The sequence below is a fragment of the Neophocaena asiaeorientalis genome, unplaced genomic scaffold (assembly GCF_003031525.2).
Source record: "Neophocaena asiaeorientalis asiaeorientalis breed wild unplaced genomic scaffold, Neophocaena_asiaeorientalis_V1.1 scaffold78, whole genome shotgun sequence".
Lineage (NCBI taxonomy): Eukaryota > Metazoa > Chordata > Mammalia > Artiodactyla > Phocoenidae > Neophocaena > Neophocaena asiaeorientalis.
Window position 1 is genome coordinate 11,385,082 of NW_020175018.1, and position 16,568 is coordinate 11,401,649.

Sequence of the window (16,568 nt, forward strand, 5' to 3'; positions counted from 1 at the left end):
TGGTTCTCTGTTAGGCTGAGATGTAGCTCTCCCTGTGCAGCGACCACCCCAGGAATGTGCTCTTTCTAAACCTGCTACCCCAAGAGCTGATGCTCAGGGCTCATCTTGCTAACCAAGGCCACATCTGAGTGAGTGGCTTTGAGGTTCTGCAGATGAAACTCCTCGCCGGGGGCCACCAGAGTCCCTGTGTAACTGCTGGGGAACATTAAATGACACCTACTGTAATTAACCTGCTGTCGTGAAGCTGCACGAGTCTTGTGTTAAATATGCATTTTGAAGCCAAAATGGCAAACCCACTACAGGCGTGTTCAGATTAATCATCTATATCTCTTTTCTTTCTTCCCAAGAGCCACTTAGGGAACGTGTTAGTGGACATGAAGCTCATCGACATCAAGGACACTCTGCCTGTCGGCTTCATCCCAATTCAGGAGACGGTAGACACACGTGAGTCACCCCTTACTACTTCTTGTCACGATGAGAATTTTCTTCCTTCAGGTATATTTTTAGACATTTTTATGTGCATTTTTCTTCGGAAACATTTTAGGAGGCCTTACTGCGTGCCCCAAATAAACCCTGCTGCTTTTGACATATGCCTGACTTGGTTCTCCAAGGAGTTTTCAGTGTTCTGGGTAGCGGCATGTAAATGAGCAGAACGGCACTCCCTGCTGAATCGGCTCACTCAGGAAGGGGACCGTGAAACCGGTTATAGTTTGTCCTTAGCCCGTTCTCCGGTGCTGCTGAAGCCAAGCTTGGCATGAGACCCAGAAGCAAAAGGAAAAAACCAAAAGCATGCAGGGAACACAAGTGCAGTAATAGCCCCATTTGGGGCTCTTGGAGCACAAAGAAAAGTCAGAACCAGAAAGACTGCAACTTAGAGTCCTCAGGATTCGAAATTGAGGGAAGACTCTGATCCCTGAGCAGCACAGAGTGGAAGTGAGTGGCTGACACGTCGGAAGCTTCCTCAGGATCCTGGGGCACTTCGAGGTTCTTATCGTGCACGCCAGTTATTAAATAGAGCTGGAAACCTCTGGGTAGTTGAGCCTCCTCATTTTGATGTGCTATAACTTGTTTTATTTTAAATTATTTTAAATTATTTATTTAAATTATTTTAAATAATTTAAATTATTTTAAATTATTTATGACCAGTTAGGATATCCACAACAGTGATGCAGTAAATAAAAAACAAATACAGAGAATCCTTTCTTTATGACACATGATCCATTTATGAAACTCTGCATTTCACTTTTTGTCACACATACTTTATTTTTCCACAGTTAGCCCCATTTTGGACCTACTTTTTTTTTTTTTTTTGCTGTTTTCTTGCAAACATTTCTTATGGACCAGACTTTCCATATTTACACGGATCCCCGCATAGCTGTTATTTTAATGGAACAAGTGAATTCCATTGTGTAGCCTCCTCTTCTTAATAGTCTCCTCACTTTTGGACATGGGCTGCTTTTGTTTGTTACTGACGTGTATTAGCGAATAATTGTGATAGTTGGTATTTAGTATGTCTTTACCGTATGCTAAATGCTCTACATACCTGATCTCATTTAATCTTCAGTAAGACCCCTATTTGCAGATGGGTATTATTATACCCATTTCACATATGAGAAAAATGAGGCACAGTGACTACTTAGGGATTAAAGAGCTTATCCAAGGTTGCACATCTAGAAGTGGGGGAATAACTAGATTACACACACAAGCGTGACTCCCCACACTTTTAACCATAGTGCCGCTCTGTAAAAGCATGTGTTTAAGCACCTTTTTTTTTTTTTTTTTAATTTTTTTTTTTTTTTAATTTTTTTTTTTTTTTAATTTTTTTTTTTTTTTAATTTTATTTATTTATTTATCTGTTTGTGCCGGGTCTTAGTTGCGGAATGCATGTGGGATCTAGTTCCCTGACCAGGGATCGAACCCGGGCCCCCTGCATTGGGAACGCGTAGCCTTATCCACTGCACCACCAGGGAAGTCCCTAAGCACCTTTTACCAATAGATCTTATATATTTATGTATTGGAGTTTGGGGATAACAGCTTTCTTGAGGTATAATTCACATACCATACAATTAACCCATTTAAAGTTACAATCCAGTGGTTTTTAGTATATTCGCAGAGCTGTGCAACCCTTACCACAATCAATTTTAGAACATTTCATCACCCCAAAAGAAACCGTACCCGTTAGCAGTCACTCTCCCATTTCTCCCTAGTCCTCTCCTCCCTACCCCGCTGCCAGCCCTAGGCAACCACTAATCTACTTTCCATATAGATTTGCCTATTCTGAACATTTCATATAAATGAAGTTGTATAATCTGTAGTCTTTTTGTGTCTGGCTTCTTTCACATAACATAATGTTGTCAAGGTAGGTTCATGTTGTAGCATGTCAGCACTTCATTCCTTTCTTTATTGCCAAGCAATATTCTATTATATGGATATACCATTTTGCTTATCCATTCAACTGATGGCTATTTGGGTTGTTCCACTTAGGGTTATTATGAATAATGCTGCTTTGAACACGGATGCACAAACTTTTGTGTGGCCATATGTTTTCATTGCGCTTGGGTATATACCTAAGTGTGGAATTGCTAGGTCATATGGTAACTCCATACTTAACTTTTTGTGACACTGCCAAACTGTTTCTCAAGGGAGCTATACCCTTTTACATTCCAGCCAGCAGTGTTTGAGGGTTCCAGTTTCTCCACATCTTCAACACTTGTTATTGTCATTCTTTTTAATTCTCACCATCTTAGTTGGTATGCAGTGGTCTCTCTGTGGTTTTGATTTGTGTTTCCCTTAATGGCTAATGATGTTGAACATTTTTTTATATGCGTATTAGCCATTTGTAATTTTCTCTGGAGAAATGGCTATTCTAATTCTTTGCCCACCTAAAATTGGGTTTTCTTTTTACGATTGAGTTGTAGAAATGTTTTAATATATTCTTGATATGTCCTTTATCAGTTATATGATTTGCAAAAATTTTCTCCCATTCTGTGGGTTTTCATTTCACTTTTTTTTCTTTTTTTAAATTGAGGTATAGTTGATGTACAGTTATTCCGTTTTCTTGATGCTGTCCTTTGACACACAAAAGTTTTTTATTTTGGTGGAGTTCCATTTATCTATTTTTTTTTCCTTTGTTGCTCATGCTGTTGGAATCATACCCAAGAAACCATTGCCAAATCCAAGGTCACCAAGATTTATGCCTGTGTTTTCTTCTAAGAGTTTTATAGTTTCAGCTCTTTCATTTATGTCTTTGATGCATTTTGAGTTAAAGTTTGTGAATGGTGCAAGATAGGGGTTCAGATTTGTTCTTTTTTTTTTAAATTTTTTATTGAAGTATAGTTGATTTAAACAAATGTATTCTTTTGCATGTGAGTATCCAGTTGTTCCAGCACCATTTGTTGAAAAGACTGTTCTTTCCCCCGTTGAATTGTCTCAGCATCCTTGTTGAATACCAATTGACTGTAAGCACGAAGGTTTGTTTCTGGTCTCCGAGTTCTCTTCCATTGATCTATATATGTCTTTCCTTACGCCAGAACCACACAGTCTTGGTTACTGGAGCTTTGTAGCAGGTGTTGAAACCAAGTGGTATGAGTCCTCCGACTTTGTTCTTCTTTGTCAGGATGATTTTGGCTATTCTGGGTCCCTCAAATTTCCATGTGACTTCTAACATTAGTCAGTTTCTGCAGAGAAGCCAGCTGGGATTTTGATAGGAATGGTGTTGAATCTGTAGATCAGTTTGAATATGTATAGATTTTGAATGATTTCCTTGTGATGCGTTTACAAGGACTTGAGGCTGCTGGGTCATGTGTCCTCAACGGCCTGCTCCCGACCTTCCTCTACAGCAGAGGTCCCCAAGCTTTTTGGCACCAGGGACCGGTTTCGTGGAGGACAGTTTTTGTCGGGGGGAGGGGAGGATGGTTCAGGCGGCACTGCCAGCGATGGGCAGTGGCAGATGGAGCTTCACTTGCCCGCCGCTCACCTCCTGCTGTGCGGCCCGGTTCCTAACAGGCTGAGGACCGGTACCGGTCCGTGGCCCGGGAGTTCGGGACCCCTGCTCTGCAATGTACTTCTTACCTTCAAGCACCCCATGCTTTACCCAGACCGAGCCACTTACTGTGCCGTCTTCATGCTCCTTTCTTTTCGGACTCCACGTATTTGCATTGTTGTTTTCCTGGCCTGAAGGCCCCTTCCCTCACTCTGAATATCCACACCCCATGTCTTTCAAGGATGAGCTCCAGACTGCGCGAAACAGCCTCTGATCCCTAGATGTGAGTCTGAAGTAAGCTCTCTCTCCTCTCCACAGTCAGCCACAATGGATGTGTGTCTACTGTAGGCACTGCAGGCTTTGGGATATAAAGATGAGCCTAGGAAAAGAACCCACAAGGAGCTCAGTCTAGCGGGTGGCTATAATCAGTCGGAAGTCAGGGTCCCCATCTGCCTTCTTTACTGCTTTTCACCTGCCTGGCACAGCACACCTGTGTTGAAGGGAGGGAGGAGAGTAAGCAAATGCCAGTAACAGTGGTGGGAAGCCAAAGGGAGTGCTCGATTCTGCTTCCGAGTTCCCATCTTTACCTCTGTTAGGATAGACTGCACCAGGCATCATGGGAAGAACTTGGGCTCTGGAGTCAGACTCGCCTAATATTGAGTCTGCCTCTGCCACTTACAAATGAGGGACCCTGGGCAAATGACTTCAGCCTCCCGGGCCTCAGTTGCCTCAAATGGGGGGGATATTTACCTGTTTTCTTCATGTTTTGCTACTTACTTTCTTCGAGGGCAAAATCCATGTTTAATTCATCTTTGAATCACCTAAGGTACCTGCCATACACAGTGCCTTGATCAGAGGATGGGCTCAGTAAAGATAAGCTTTATTATCCTCTGCTGCGAAATTAACTTCCAGGAAATACCAGTTCACGTTGCCACTAATGATCGCGGCTTGTGCCTGTTTTCCGGCAGGAATACCAGTTCACGTTGCCACTAACGATTGCGGCTTGTACCTGTCTTCCACCGGCCTGCCAGCATAGGTTTTACATTTTTTATTTAGTTTTACTCTCTAATTTTGTTTAATTTTCACTTATTATTTATTAGCAAAACTGAATATTTTCACGTGTTTGCTTACTGCTTTTGCTTGTTCTTATATGAATGGTCTCTTTAAGAGCTAAAATTGCCTTGTAGACTTTTTGTATTAATTTCCTACTTTTCCCCTGTGTTTTTCTTAGTTTTAAAATTTGCATTGTCATTCGTTTTTGACAACTAAGTGGCTTAAAATGTCTGTATATTGATATACTATAGAGCCAAGGGAGTTTTCATTCTGCATTTTCCTCTCAATTTGTTGAACCAGTTGAGCGAGGAGGCCCAGGGCTGAGTCCTGGTCTAGCTTCCGTGGGGCCCCAGTGATTCTGGGAAGTCGCCCCACCATGACTGGAGGTGCACTGGTTACTGCCCCATGGACATTCTGAGATCGGGTCCTGGCACCTCCAACAAGTGTCTTATCACACAAGGAAGGGTGAGTTTAGGGTCGCCTGTTCCTTTAAGGTCATGCGGTCATTCCTGGAGCCTTTACCCAGGGACAGGTGAGCTCAAGCTGACCAGATAAACCTGTGGTCAGCTCTGTGATGTTTGAGAGCATTTAGGGTCCTGATTTTATAAAATCAGCCAGAAAGATGAGACTCCTGTAATTAATTTAAAATACGGTTTGTTGCAATCTCTATAGCACTTAAAAAACTGGAAGACTGTTTGTTTTAGTAAAGTGCTGTGTCCTTTCTCTGTGTTCATTAGCGTGACTGAACACATTTCTGTGGACTCTGTATGTTTGCTTAAAGTCAGGCCTGTGTAAGCATGTGTAATTAGTGGCTCCATCTCTTACCCCGAGTTTGCTGTAGATGGAAGAATGGAGCAAAGAGCAGCTGGCAGAGCAAGTACATAAAAGACCTGCATCGTAGTTTACTTTGAGGAAAGGTCTCTCCTCCTTCACACTTTCAAAGGCCTGATCTTATGAGCTCATAGTTTTTGAAGCTGCAGGGTTGCTGTGGACAGTTTACCCCCAGTTACCACCCCTGCCTTCTTGGATATGATATTTGGGGTGTGGATTCAGTATCCAGTATTATTACTCATAGCTGGTAGATCTGGTCTAGCCCTCAGTTTCCTCACTAGGAAAAGAACCCACAAAGTTTCTGAGTTTCCATCTGGTTCCCCCAAAATATCAGCACCTGATTCTAATCTCCCCTTTGGTAAAAATCAAGACCAGCAGCAGGACTGCACTTCCCTCTTTATCCCGCTCCCTGATTTAAATGTGCTTATTTCCTGCCACGGAACTGAAAGGTCTTGAAAATCAATGCCAAACACTGACACAAATTGTATGCCAGAGACTTACTTACAATAATACGGTGAGGGGCTTCCTTGGTGGTGCAGTGGTTGAGATTCCGCCTGCCGATGCAGGGGACGCGGGTTCGTGCCCCGGTCCGGGAAGATCCCACATGCCGCGGAGCGGCTGGGCCCGTGAGCCATGGCCGCTGAGCCTGCGCGTCCAGAGCCTGTGCTCTGCAGCGGGAGAGGCCACAACAGTGAGAGCCCCACATGCCGCAAAAAATAAAAATAAAAAAATAACGGTAAGAACATCCATGGCTGTTCTTTTTTTTGTTTAAAGAAGATGTTGGGGGTAGGAGTTTATTAATTAATTTATTTATTTTTGCTGTGTTGGGCCTTCATTTCTGTGCGAGGGCTTTCTCTAGTTGTGGCAAGTGGGGGCCACTCTTCATCGTGGGGCGGGGGCCTCTCACTGTTGTGGCCTCTCCCGCTGCAGAGCACAGGCTCTGGCCGCGCAGGCTCAGCGGCCATGGCTCCCGGGCCCAGCCGCTCCGCGGCATGTGGGATCTTCCCGGACCGGGACACGAACCCGTGTCCCCTGCATCGGCAGGCGAACCCCCAACCACTGCGCCACCAGGGAAGCCCCCCGGGTTTTTTTTTTTTTTTGCGGTACGCAGGCCTCTCACTGTTGTGGCCTCTCCCGCTGCAGAGCACAGGCTCTGGCCGCGCAGGCTCAGCGGCCATGGCTCCCGGGCCCAGCCGCTCCGCGGCATGTGGGATCTTCCCGGACCGGGACACGAACCCGTGTCCCCTGCATCGGCAGGCGAACCCCCAACCACTGCGCCACCAGGGAAGCCCCCCATGGCTGTTCTTTACTGAGCACTTACTGTGTGCCAGGCACAGGGCTAAGGGGAGCATACGTGTCATCACATTTCATCCACCCGGTGCCCCTATGGCCTCAGGTTTCATTAACTCCCTTTTACCGATAAATTAAGTCACTTGCCTAAGATTATGGTTCTGGATAATGGTGGAGTTGGAATTTCACCCCAGATCTATCCGACTCATGTACTGAATGGCTGCAGTTGATTGAAAGTCATGTTTAAAAACCACAAATGAACGAACAAAAAACACGTGGGTGGTTGTTCACCTTCGGCAGTTGCTGGGGTACCAGCTCATCACTCTAAGACTTGATAAATAGAAGAATCACATATTTATCTCTCCTTTCCTGTAACAAAGCATGTTTCAGGGAGACCAGGTAGTTGAAAAATAAGATGTTTTTTATATAGAAAAATTCCAGCTAATAAATGCAGAAGGAATGACAGAAAATCACCATGTTGACGACTTTAATGAGATTATGAATCTAGGGAACAGTCATCAGGGGATGAGAAAACCTCGTGAGCATGGTTGCTGGGGACTTTATAACTGAGGTACCAACAGCAGCGGGACCTGCCGAGGGTGGCCCAGCTGAGCCCCAGGCCGCACGTGTGGCACCGTCGGACGTACGTTGCGTCACCTGTGAAGTGCTCCTGCCTGATCGGGATCGAATCGAGCCTCTCACTCTGCCGGTTTACAGGAAGTACAGGGGGTGACCTGAGTTCTCCATCCTGTCAGTGCCCTGAAGATAAAGCGAAAGTGGAGAGGTTGCCACAGAACAAAAGAGGCCTGACAACCAAATGCAGTGCACAGACAGTGTGTGGGTCTTGGTCCAGACAAACCAACAGTTAAATGACACTTCTGAGATAATGGAGAAAACTTGAGTGTAGACTCTTGGATGATATTAAGGAATCATTGTTCATTTTGTTAGGAATGATAACAGTCATGGTAAAAAATAATAATAATTAAAAAAAAAAAAGCCTGCCGTGGTTACCTACTGAGATTTTGGTGGGTGACATGACATGGTGTTGGGGAGTCATTCTAAATCTCCAGCAAACCTGGAGGGGGTGGGGGAAGGAGATGAAACCAGGTCGCCCATCGTTGACAGTGTTAAAACCAGATGATGGGAACATGTGGATTCATCTTACTGTTCTCTCTGTTTGGGGGAATGTTTGAAAATTTCTGTAATAAAAAGTGAAAAAGGGCTTCCCTGGTGGTCCAGCGGTTGAGACTCCACGCTTCCAACTGCAGGGGGCGCGGGTTAGATCCCTGGTTCGGGGAACTAAGATCCCACGTGCCGTGTGGCATGGCCAAAAAGTAAAAATTTTAAATATAAATAAATAAATTTTTTAAGAAGTGAAAAAGAAAAAAGACCATGTAGTGAAATGTGTTGACACTCAGGGTGTCCATGTGTTTGTATCTGATGGCTGGAGCAGCGAGCAGGTTGTAGTCGTGGGTTTATTCCAGGATGCTCCTTGCAGAGGTGTGTGTGCCCTTTGGGCCCCTTCTTGGCAGGGGTTGTCGGGGGTCAGGCCCCGAATGCAGAGGAGGGTGACTGGGCCTGTCCACTGCAGCCCTGCGTCCAGCCCTTCTTTCGGGCGACTTGGATGGCTGGTCACTTCCACCGCCAGGAAGGGAACGTGACAGGAGACATGGTGTTGAAAACGGAGACGTGGGCACCTCTGGAAGACTCATCCCTTTTCTTGTCCTTTCCTTCAGAGGAAGTGGCTTTTAGGAAGAAGAGGCTGTGCATTAAATTCATCCCACGGGACTCAACCGAAGCTGCCATTTGTGACATTCGGATCATGGGCCGGACCAAGCAGGCCCCTCCTCAGTACACGTTCATTGGGTAAGTCTCAGCAACCCCAGTCTCATCTCTGCTGTCTGCTGAGGGTGCTCACAGCACCCCTGGGGACCGGGTCCTGAGACCTTCTGTGTGGCCCGTGGGCTCAGCCGTCTGCCTCTCATCAGCCTCTGGCCTTAGCTCTCCTTGCTGCCCTTCCTACCTGGGAGGCCGCTGGTTTAGGACACCATGCTCCTGACCAGTATTCAGAAGTTCTAGAATTCATTCGCCTTGGCCTTGATTGATCTCACTGGGGTCACGTGCACCCTGAGCCCGTCGCTGCTACCAGGAAAATGTCAATCTCTGATTGACCAAGTCTGAGCTGAAAGTGGTGTCAGCTCCATTGGAACTCAGGCACTGGGAATGAGGGGTGGCTGCTCCCCGAATACGGAGGGAAGGTAAAGCGTCAGAAGAGGGATGAAGGGATGCTGGATGTCCAAAAGATAATAGGTGTTCACCCATTATACTCAGTCAGCTGAAATTCGGGTCTCTCCAATTGATAGTGTGGTTGAGGGTTTTCGGCCTCTTGGCCGTGTGCCTCTCCCTGGCCGGCTTTGCAATCTTCTTGCTTATCCCTGTGGGTCCCTACATCATGGATGCGTTCTCCTACTTGGCTTTTGAGGTCGGCCTCCTGGATCTTGCTCATTTGAGCCCAGACCCTCCTCTTTACTCGAAAAGCCACGGCCTCTACTTGAAGGCTGCTCACGGACTGGGTGATAGATAGAGAGATAGAGCTTGCTTGAAGCACGTGGGGAGCAGGTGTCACAGAAATAGAGGTTATTTTCATCTTGGTGCACGATAGCTTGTTTGGACTCTTCAGCTATGGAATCTGATTCTCTGTCTCAAGATCTTGTGGTCCTTAAGAAGGACTCAGGCTTCCCTGGTGGTGCAGTGGTTAAGAATCTGCCTGCCGATGCAGGGGACACGGGTTCAAGCCCTGGTCCAGGAAGATCCCACATGCCGCAGAGCAACTAAGCCTGTGGCCACAACTCCTGAACCCGCGCTCTAGAGCCTCCGAGCCACAACGGCTGAAGCCTGCGTGCCTAGAGCCCGTGCTCTGCAACAAGAGAAGCCACTGCAATGAGAAGCCCGCGCACAGCAATGAAGAATAGCCCCTGCTCGCTACAACTAGAGAAAGCCTGCGCGCAGCAACAAAGACCCAACGCAGCCATAAATTAATAATTAATTTTTTTAAAAAAGGACTCTATGATCATACCCTTTCTACACACTCAAAAATCCTGTTTTGCAACATGGTTTAAAGTCGTTATGGAAACAGGATTATGGAAGTAGAAAATAGGTAAGAAAATAACCATACTTCAGGTATCTTAGAAATAGCCATTTACATACAAATAGTAGAAACCAACAGTTTAATAATTACTACATGTATTATGTATATTCAGTTGCTATGTGTATTCAGTTCTTTAAAATTACACACTATGCTACTTTAAAAGATTCAATTTTTAACCAATTTAAACACTTCTAAAGAATAGATTCTTACCATATATGTCTTGGTAATCAAAACTAGAATCCCTTTTTTTATATCATTTTGAAAAGATTGCTGAATAAAGTATATTTTTGTTTCATCTTGGGGCAAAAATTCTTTTTCAGAGGAAGACAATTCCAGTGTTATTTTTAAGGAAAGAGAATTCAGTGTTCAGAGCTCTGTCGCTTTTTCTTAAGAATGGGCACAGGTTACTTTGCAAAGGTCTGGGGTTGTCAGACTGGGAACAGCTCCTCCAAGGCCTGACTGGCCTGATACCGAGAGGTGGCAAAATCAGTGCAGCTGATTGGGATCAACCATCTGATAAGACACGGCTGTGGTTCAGAATAGTTCCGCGGTGTACTGAGAGGCCACCAGAAGAATGCTCTGAACAAATCTGTTCTCAGTTTTTGGAGGGATGATCTTCCTCTACATCCCAACGTGTAGTTCTGTGCGGCAGCTGAGCAGTTGGACGTTGATGTGTCTAAAATAATCCTGTTGCAGTTCCTGCGAGTATGCCTGTCTCATAAACACTTGTGACCGTGGGGCATGGGGCCGGGCTGCGGGGGTGTGTGCAGATCAAATAACAGGAACCCTGACGTGGCATCCGTCGGGCCCTGTTGTCACTACCCTTAGTTGTGGTGGTTCATGGGACACATGCCTCGGGCTCTGTGAAGATGTCTCCCAGACTGAGCCTGAGAATGAGGCTGACACTAGGTGACACCAGGCAGTGAGGAGCTTTACCCTGGAGGTGGGGACAGGCACGTGTCAGCCCAGTGCCCTATCTGTCTCGCCCTAACCACACAAAGAACTTGAAGCAGATGATCGCACGAATACCCACAATGAAATGGCGGAATACGAAGAATTTTGCAGACCGAGAACCAAGGAAAATGTTGATAGCATATAGTAGGAAGGCAGGCCCAGGGGTGGGGGAAGAAGATGGCCACATCAGACGGGCCTGCTGAGTTGGGACAGTTGCCATCACGTTAGGCTTTGAACTGTGATGCCCAGAGCACAAAGGGAGGTGATGTAACCCACCTTCATGGGCAAGAATTGATTCCCTGGCGTCTGAGGCTGTGATTCTCTTAAATGAGTTGGTTTGCTTTGTAGCTTAGGTAATTTTATGTTAAACGGTGCCGTGAAGATTTCTCTTTTCTCCTAAAGGGAGTTGAACAGCATGGGGATCTGGTATCGAATGGGCAGAGTACCAAGAAATCATGACTCATCTCAACCCACGACGCCTTCCCAGTCATCAGCTGCTTCCACCCCAGCCCCCAACCTTCCCAGGTGAGGCCCTGTCAGTGGCATCTTGTTCTGTTATGCATGTCACAGAGTCATGTGGTCTTGGGTCCCACTGCGTAACGTCTTAGAACCCCTCCACTTGGTATCTGCAGAAACATTGCAGAAGCGATATACCTTTAGAGGAGGTTTTACAAAATCAGTTAGAAATCTTTGCATTACATGAACGTAAAAGCCATTCTGTCTTGCACCTGTTCTGCAGGCTTCTAAAATAGCAGAATATGCAACTTCAAATGGGCTTGTTATACTAAAGAGCTCATAGTCGCACACAGACACATGACTTGTAGCCACGCTGCTGGGAGTGCTGGCCGTAAAAGGTGGAATTCCTTCTCTGCCTTGGCCAGCAACTCTTTCAACTACAGGAGGGTTGGTAGGTAATTTTGTTCATTTCCATATCGTTCCTGTTCCCAAAGAGCTACAGACTAAGAGATAGGTACTTTGGGTAGGAGAGAATAGTGAGAAGTTTTTCAGGGGCTGTTAGTTTTAAATAGTTGTTTCCACAAAGAAACTTGGGTGAGCAGACTGGTCTCTGCACCTGATTTCCGTTGGAGCAGAGGCAGTAGTGGTGTCAACACCTTCAAAAACCTCTGCATCATTAGCGTAAATTATTTGAGGACAGGGAACAAATGATAGACTAAGCTTGAGAAAAGAATTACAAAAGTAAATAAAACCAGTACGAAGTTGTGAGGTGGTGCCATTTGGAGCTGGACGTAACATAAATGAGGATGGATCTCAGAGCTTCCACGTGGGCAGTTCGAGGTGCACAAAATCGGCCAGGAACAGGACAAAACCATTACTGGGTGCTTCCCCCTCCCCACGCCCCACGGTCCACACCCTGCCCCCGAGAGTCAGGGGAGAGGGTGGTACAGGCGGTCTCCTGCGCCCTGTTCCTCTGCTGGGCTTCCCGCTGCCTCGGACAAACGCACAGTCGTGAGCTGGCAGCTCGGGGCCTGTCCTTCGGGGTGTCCTCCAGAAGACAGTCTGGCCTTTTTCACTCTCGACAGTTTCACAAACCAAGAGCGGTACTTAATCATTTCTACCCCTGCCATCGCAGGGGTATTGACATTGAGGAGTATTGACAGTTTTCAGTTTCACTTTGGTGTGAAGAGATATGACTAACTGATGAGCTTCCCAGGGTTGCGCGTCTTTGGTTTAGGAGTATAAGGCTCGCACAGCTCGGTAGCACTTTGGAGTTCCTTTCTCACTGCCCAGAGCACCGTTGAGGCTGCGGTTCCTGTCACGTGTGCTCAGGGTCAGCTCAGGCCCGTCGTCTTGGAGAGGTTCCAGCTGCTTCCTGTTGACATTATATGATCTGGAAGGGCCTAGAAATAGGCACCACCTCAGGGCAGGTTTTAACTTGCTGTGAGATAAAGGAAGAGCTCTGATTGTCCACTTAAGGCAGGAAGAGCGATCTCCCCAGAAGCTAGCCGGTCAGCGTGGGCGCACGGGCTCTAGGAACTGAAGCCAGGGGACCCGAGAACACAGGCCACAGATAGCCACACAGACCTGGAGATAGTGCGTGGGAACAAGCCTTGTGAGGCTTATGTATTTTATAACCTCTTGTTGTACAGTTTATGGTTTTCAATGGCTTCAGGGAAATTGGATCAGTTTTGTTTTACTTGCCAAATAAAGCAAATGTCAAAATAGTCAATATAAAATGTATTCTAATTTGACTGAGTTAAGTCAGCCAGTATGCAGTAGGGTAATTGAATGTTACATTAATGCTTCTCAGTAAAAACCACTTGTCTGTCCCAAGCTCTCCTCTCTCACTATGCAGTAATTTACAGATGGCCTGTACACCTACATGAGCCCCCTAATTCATCAGGGTTTTTTTATGTTCTTCAGTTTTCGTATTGTTCTCCTATTGTGCACCTTTGATAAGAAATGAAATGCTAGGCTTCCCTGGTGGCGCAGTGGTTGAGAGTCCACCTGCCGGTGCAAGGGACACAGGTTCGTGCCCCGGTCCGGGAAGATCCCACATGCCGCGGAGCGGCTGGGCCCGTGAGCCATGGCCGCTGAGCCTGTGCTTCTGGAGCCTGTGCTCCGCAACGGGAGAGGCCACAGCAGTAAGAGGCCCGTGTACCGCAAAAAAAAAAAAAAAGAAGAAGAAAAAAAAAAGAAATGCTGATTTTTCAAATTTTCACTGAAGATTTATGAAATGATGAGTATGTTATTCCGTGAGGCTTCAGATCCCTGCTATCTGTCCAGCAGAGGAAACTAACAGCTTTCTCTCTGGTGGTGAGCTGTGGATGAGGCTTTTGTCTCCGCTGGGGGCCTGCAGTGGGCCTGTAGGATGGAGGCCTCCAGGTCTGGATCCCAGGATTAGTCTTCTCTCTCTTGTCCCCACGCCTCAAACTTTGAACCAATAGCCTCTTTTCCCCTTCCTGTTTTGTGCTTCTGTGCCTTTGCTCATGTGGACACCTGTGCATCATGTGTGTCTCCCATCCCCAACCTCAGATGTCAGCGCAAATGCCACCTCTCCCAGGAGGCCTTCCCTGAGTGCCCTGTGCCTGTGCCAGGCTCTCCCCTCAGAGCGCTTCTCAGCCATTATACCTTCACTCATGTTGTAAACTCCTTAAAGGCAGGGACTGTGTCTAGTGCCTTTTATTTCCCAGAGCTCAGCCCAGGTGCAGGCATATATTCAGTTTTGCAACAAATGCTTCTCCAACAGCCTCAGACCCTGGGCTGCAGCCTCTCCACTCCCACCCGCAGACAGCTCCTGAGTCCCTGAAGACTCCTCAGGTTTTTCTGATTATGAGAGGAATACAAGCTTGTAGAAAACTGACAGAGTATAGAAAATAATGAAAAAAACAAATACCATCTCCAGTAAGCAAAGGCTCATAACCTTTGGCTATATTTCCTTCAAGTCATTTTTCTGTGTACTTTTTACATAGGTGATATCATATCATAAAATAGCAAGTTTGTTTTTGCTGCTTCTTTCTCCTGTACTATTAAACCACAAGCATAAGAAATACCTCAGCTGTGGTCTTTGTGTGGACACAGGGATCAAGTCGCAAAGCCCAGGCTGGAGGGAGAGTGCGGTGATGCAGCGCCCTCTACTGACCAGATTTGGAGGAGCCTGGAGGACAGGCAGGCCGGTTCCCCCGCGGGCAGTGGGCCGTTTTCCCAGCCAATCCCCGGGGGAAGGAAGGGAGTCAGGGAGGGCCAGTAGCCGACCATGTTGCCTTCTTGAGCCGGAGCTTCTGTCTGAAAAGCTAAAAACGTGTTCGCTGTCACTCGTATATCAAAGAACTTCCTGTCACTTTTTGGAGAGCTGTCATCCCCAGCTTATGTCAGACAAAAGGGGCAGCTGGTGGAGTTTCTGTTGATGGGTCATCACCTGAGGCCCTCGTGGTCCTGGCAGAGCCGCCTTCCCTTTCCAGAGGCCGGTACTGCCCCTCAGAACGAGCACCTCCTGCCCGTTTCCTCCCTGTTACTGCAGAGAATGCTAGTCGCGGGGCCAGAGGTGGCGTTGTCCTTTCAGGATGGGCAGTCCCCTTGGCTGTATCCGGTGAATGGGGCACAGTGGTCGAAGGTCACGGCCAAAGGCAGGATAAGATGTGTTGGCAGAGCTCCTCTTCCTCACCCAGTGAGTCTTCATCACACACACACGTCTCTGTGCTCATTTCTTGACAGTTTTTCCCACGTGAAGAAGGGCATGCCACTTCTTCCAGGGGCCTAGAGCCTCCATTTTCTCCCTGGGCCCCAGCGCTGCCCCGTCCTCTGCCGTCTGCTTAACACACATTGATCAGCAGGGTGGGCCTGGCCTTGGGCATCGGGCGTGATCCCACGTCCCCACCTCTCTCCCGGGATGGCCTCAGCTTTGCAAGTTGGCCTGGTGTGTGAGAGCAAACGTCGGGGTCCCTGGATTTGGGCTTTTCCCATTGCTTCTTTGCTGCTGCCTTGGGCACGTGCAGACAGAGGAAGCACCTTCCCCCTTCAGCCAGAGCAGCCCCCGCTCCTGTCCCACACACTGGCTCTCACATATGATTCTGCAGGGAAGAGAAGGTTCAGCTTCTGCTGGAACCGAGGTCCGGAAAAGCTCGGGGAGGCAGGTGGACTTGCAGTTGATGGAGTACCAGTAGCCCCAGAGTGTGGCTGAGTGAACAGTTCTGTGCCTTCCCACGAGGGGCCCTGGTGGGCTGCTGCCCCCCGGCTTGCTGAACAGCAGAACCCGTGGCTTGATAAAGACATCAGAGGCATGCATATCAAATGTGCAGATGACACAGAGTCATTAGGGAGAGCTGATGTGCTGAGTGACAGAATCAATACTCCGCATCTCCTCTACAGCCAGAATGCCTGCCGCTACTGGGGGATGAAAGGTGATGGGCGAAGATGGACAGGGCCCCCAAGGTTCAAAAAGTCAACTGCTCGGGCACCAAATGGAGGAGATGTGGCTTAGCAGCGGTTCATGTGAAGTAGCCAGGCTGGGCACGAGCTTGGGTACCTCGAGTGCAGCCTGGCGTGCACAGTGGGGCACGCCCCCTGACCCGGTGTCCGGCGCCTGTCAGGACATCAGGAGGGTCGCGTCCACTGCCACGCACCACCTTGTCAAAGTTACCCGACTCGAGCGTTGAGCTTGAGTGTGAGGAATCGCTGAGTTTTGATCTGACTCAAGGCGAGGCAGCTGGCCTCAAATGTCTGAATGGTCACCGTGTAGAAGGGGAAGGAGAAGTGCTTCCGGGTGCGGCTGGGGCACTGGGAGCCCCTGAGGCAAAATTAGATCAGGTGGGATGAAGTTATAAGGAGGTAGGTTTGGGCTTAACATTTTAA

The 16,568-nt window shown here is 47.4% G+C and overlaps 1 protein-coding gene across 1 annotated transcript in view; it reads left to right on the top strand.

Annotated features, from left to right (window-relative positions):
- MVB12B (multivesicular body subunit 12B) overlaps nt 1-16,568 on the top strand; it is a 199,162-nt gene that overhangs the window by 80,762 nt on the left and 101,832 nt on the right. The window contains exons 5-7 of the mRNA XM_024762198.1: nt 348-444; nt 8,893-9,022; nt 11,661-11,783. Of these exons, the coding sequence (XP_024617966.1) occupies nt 348-444; nt 8,893-9,022; nt 11,661-11,783 (350 nt within the window). The remainder of the gene's footprint in view (nt 1-347; nt 445-8,892; nt 9,023-11,660; nt 11,784-16,568) is intronic.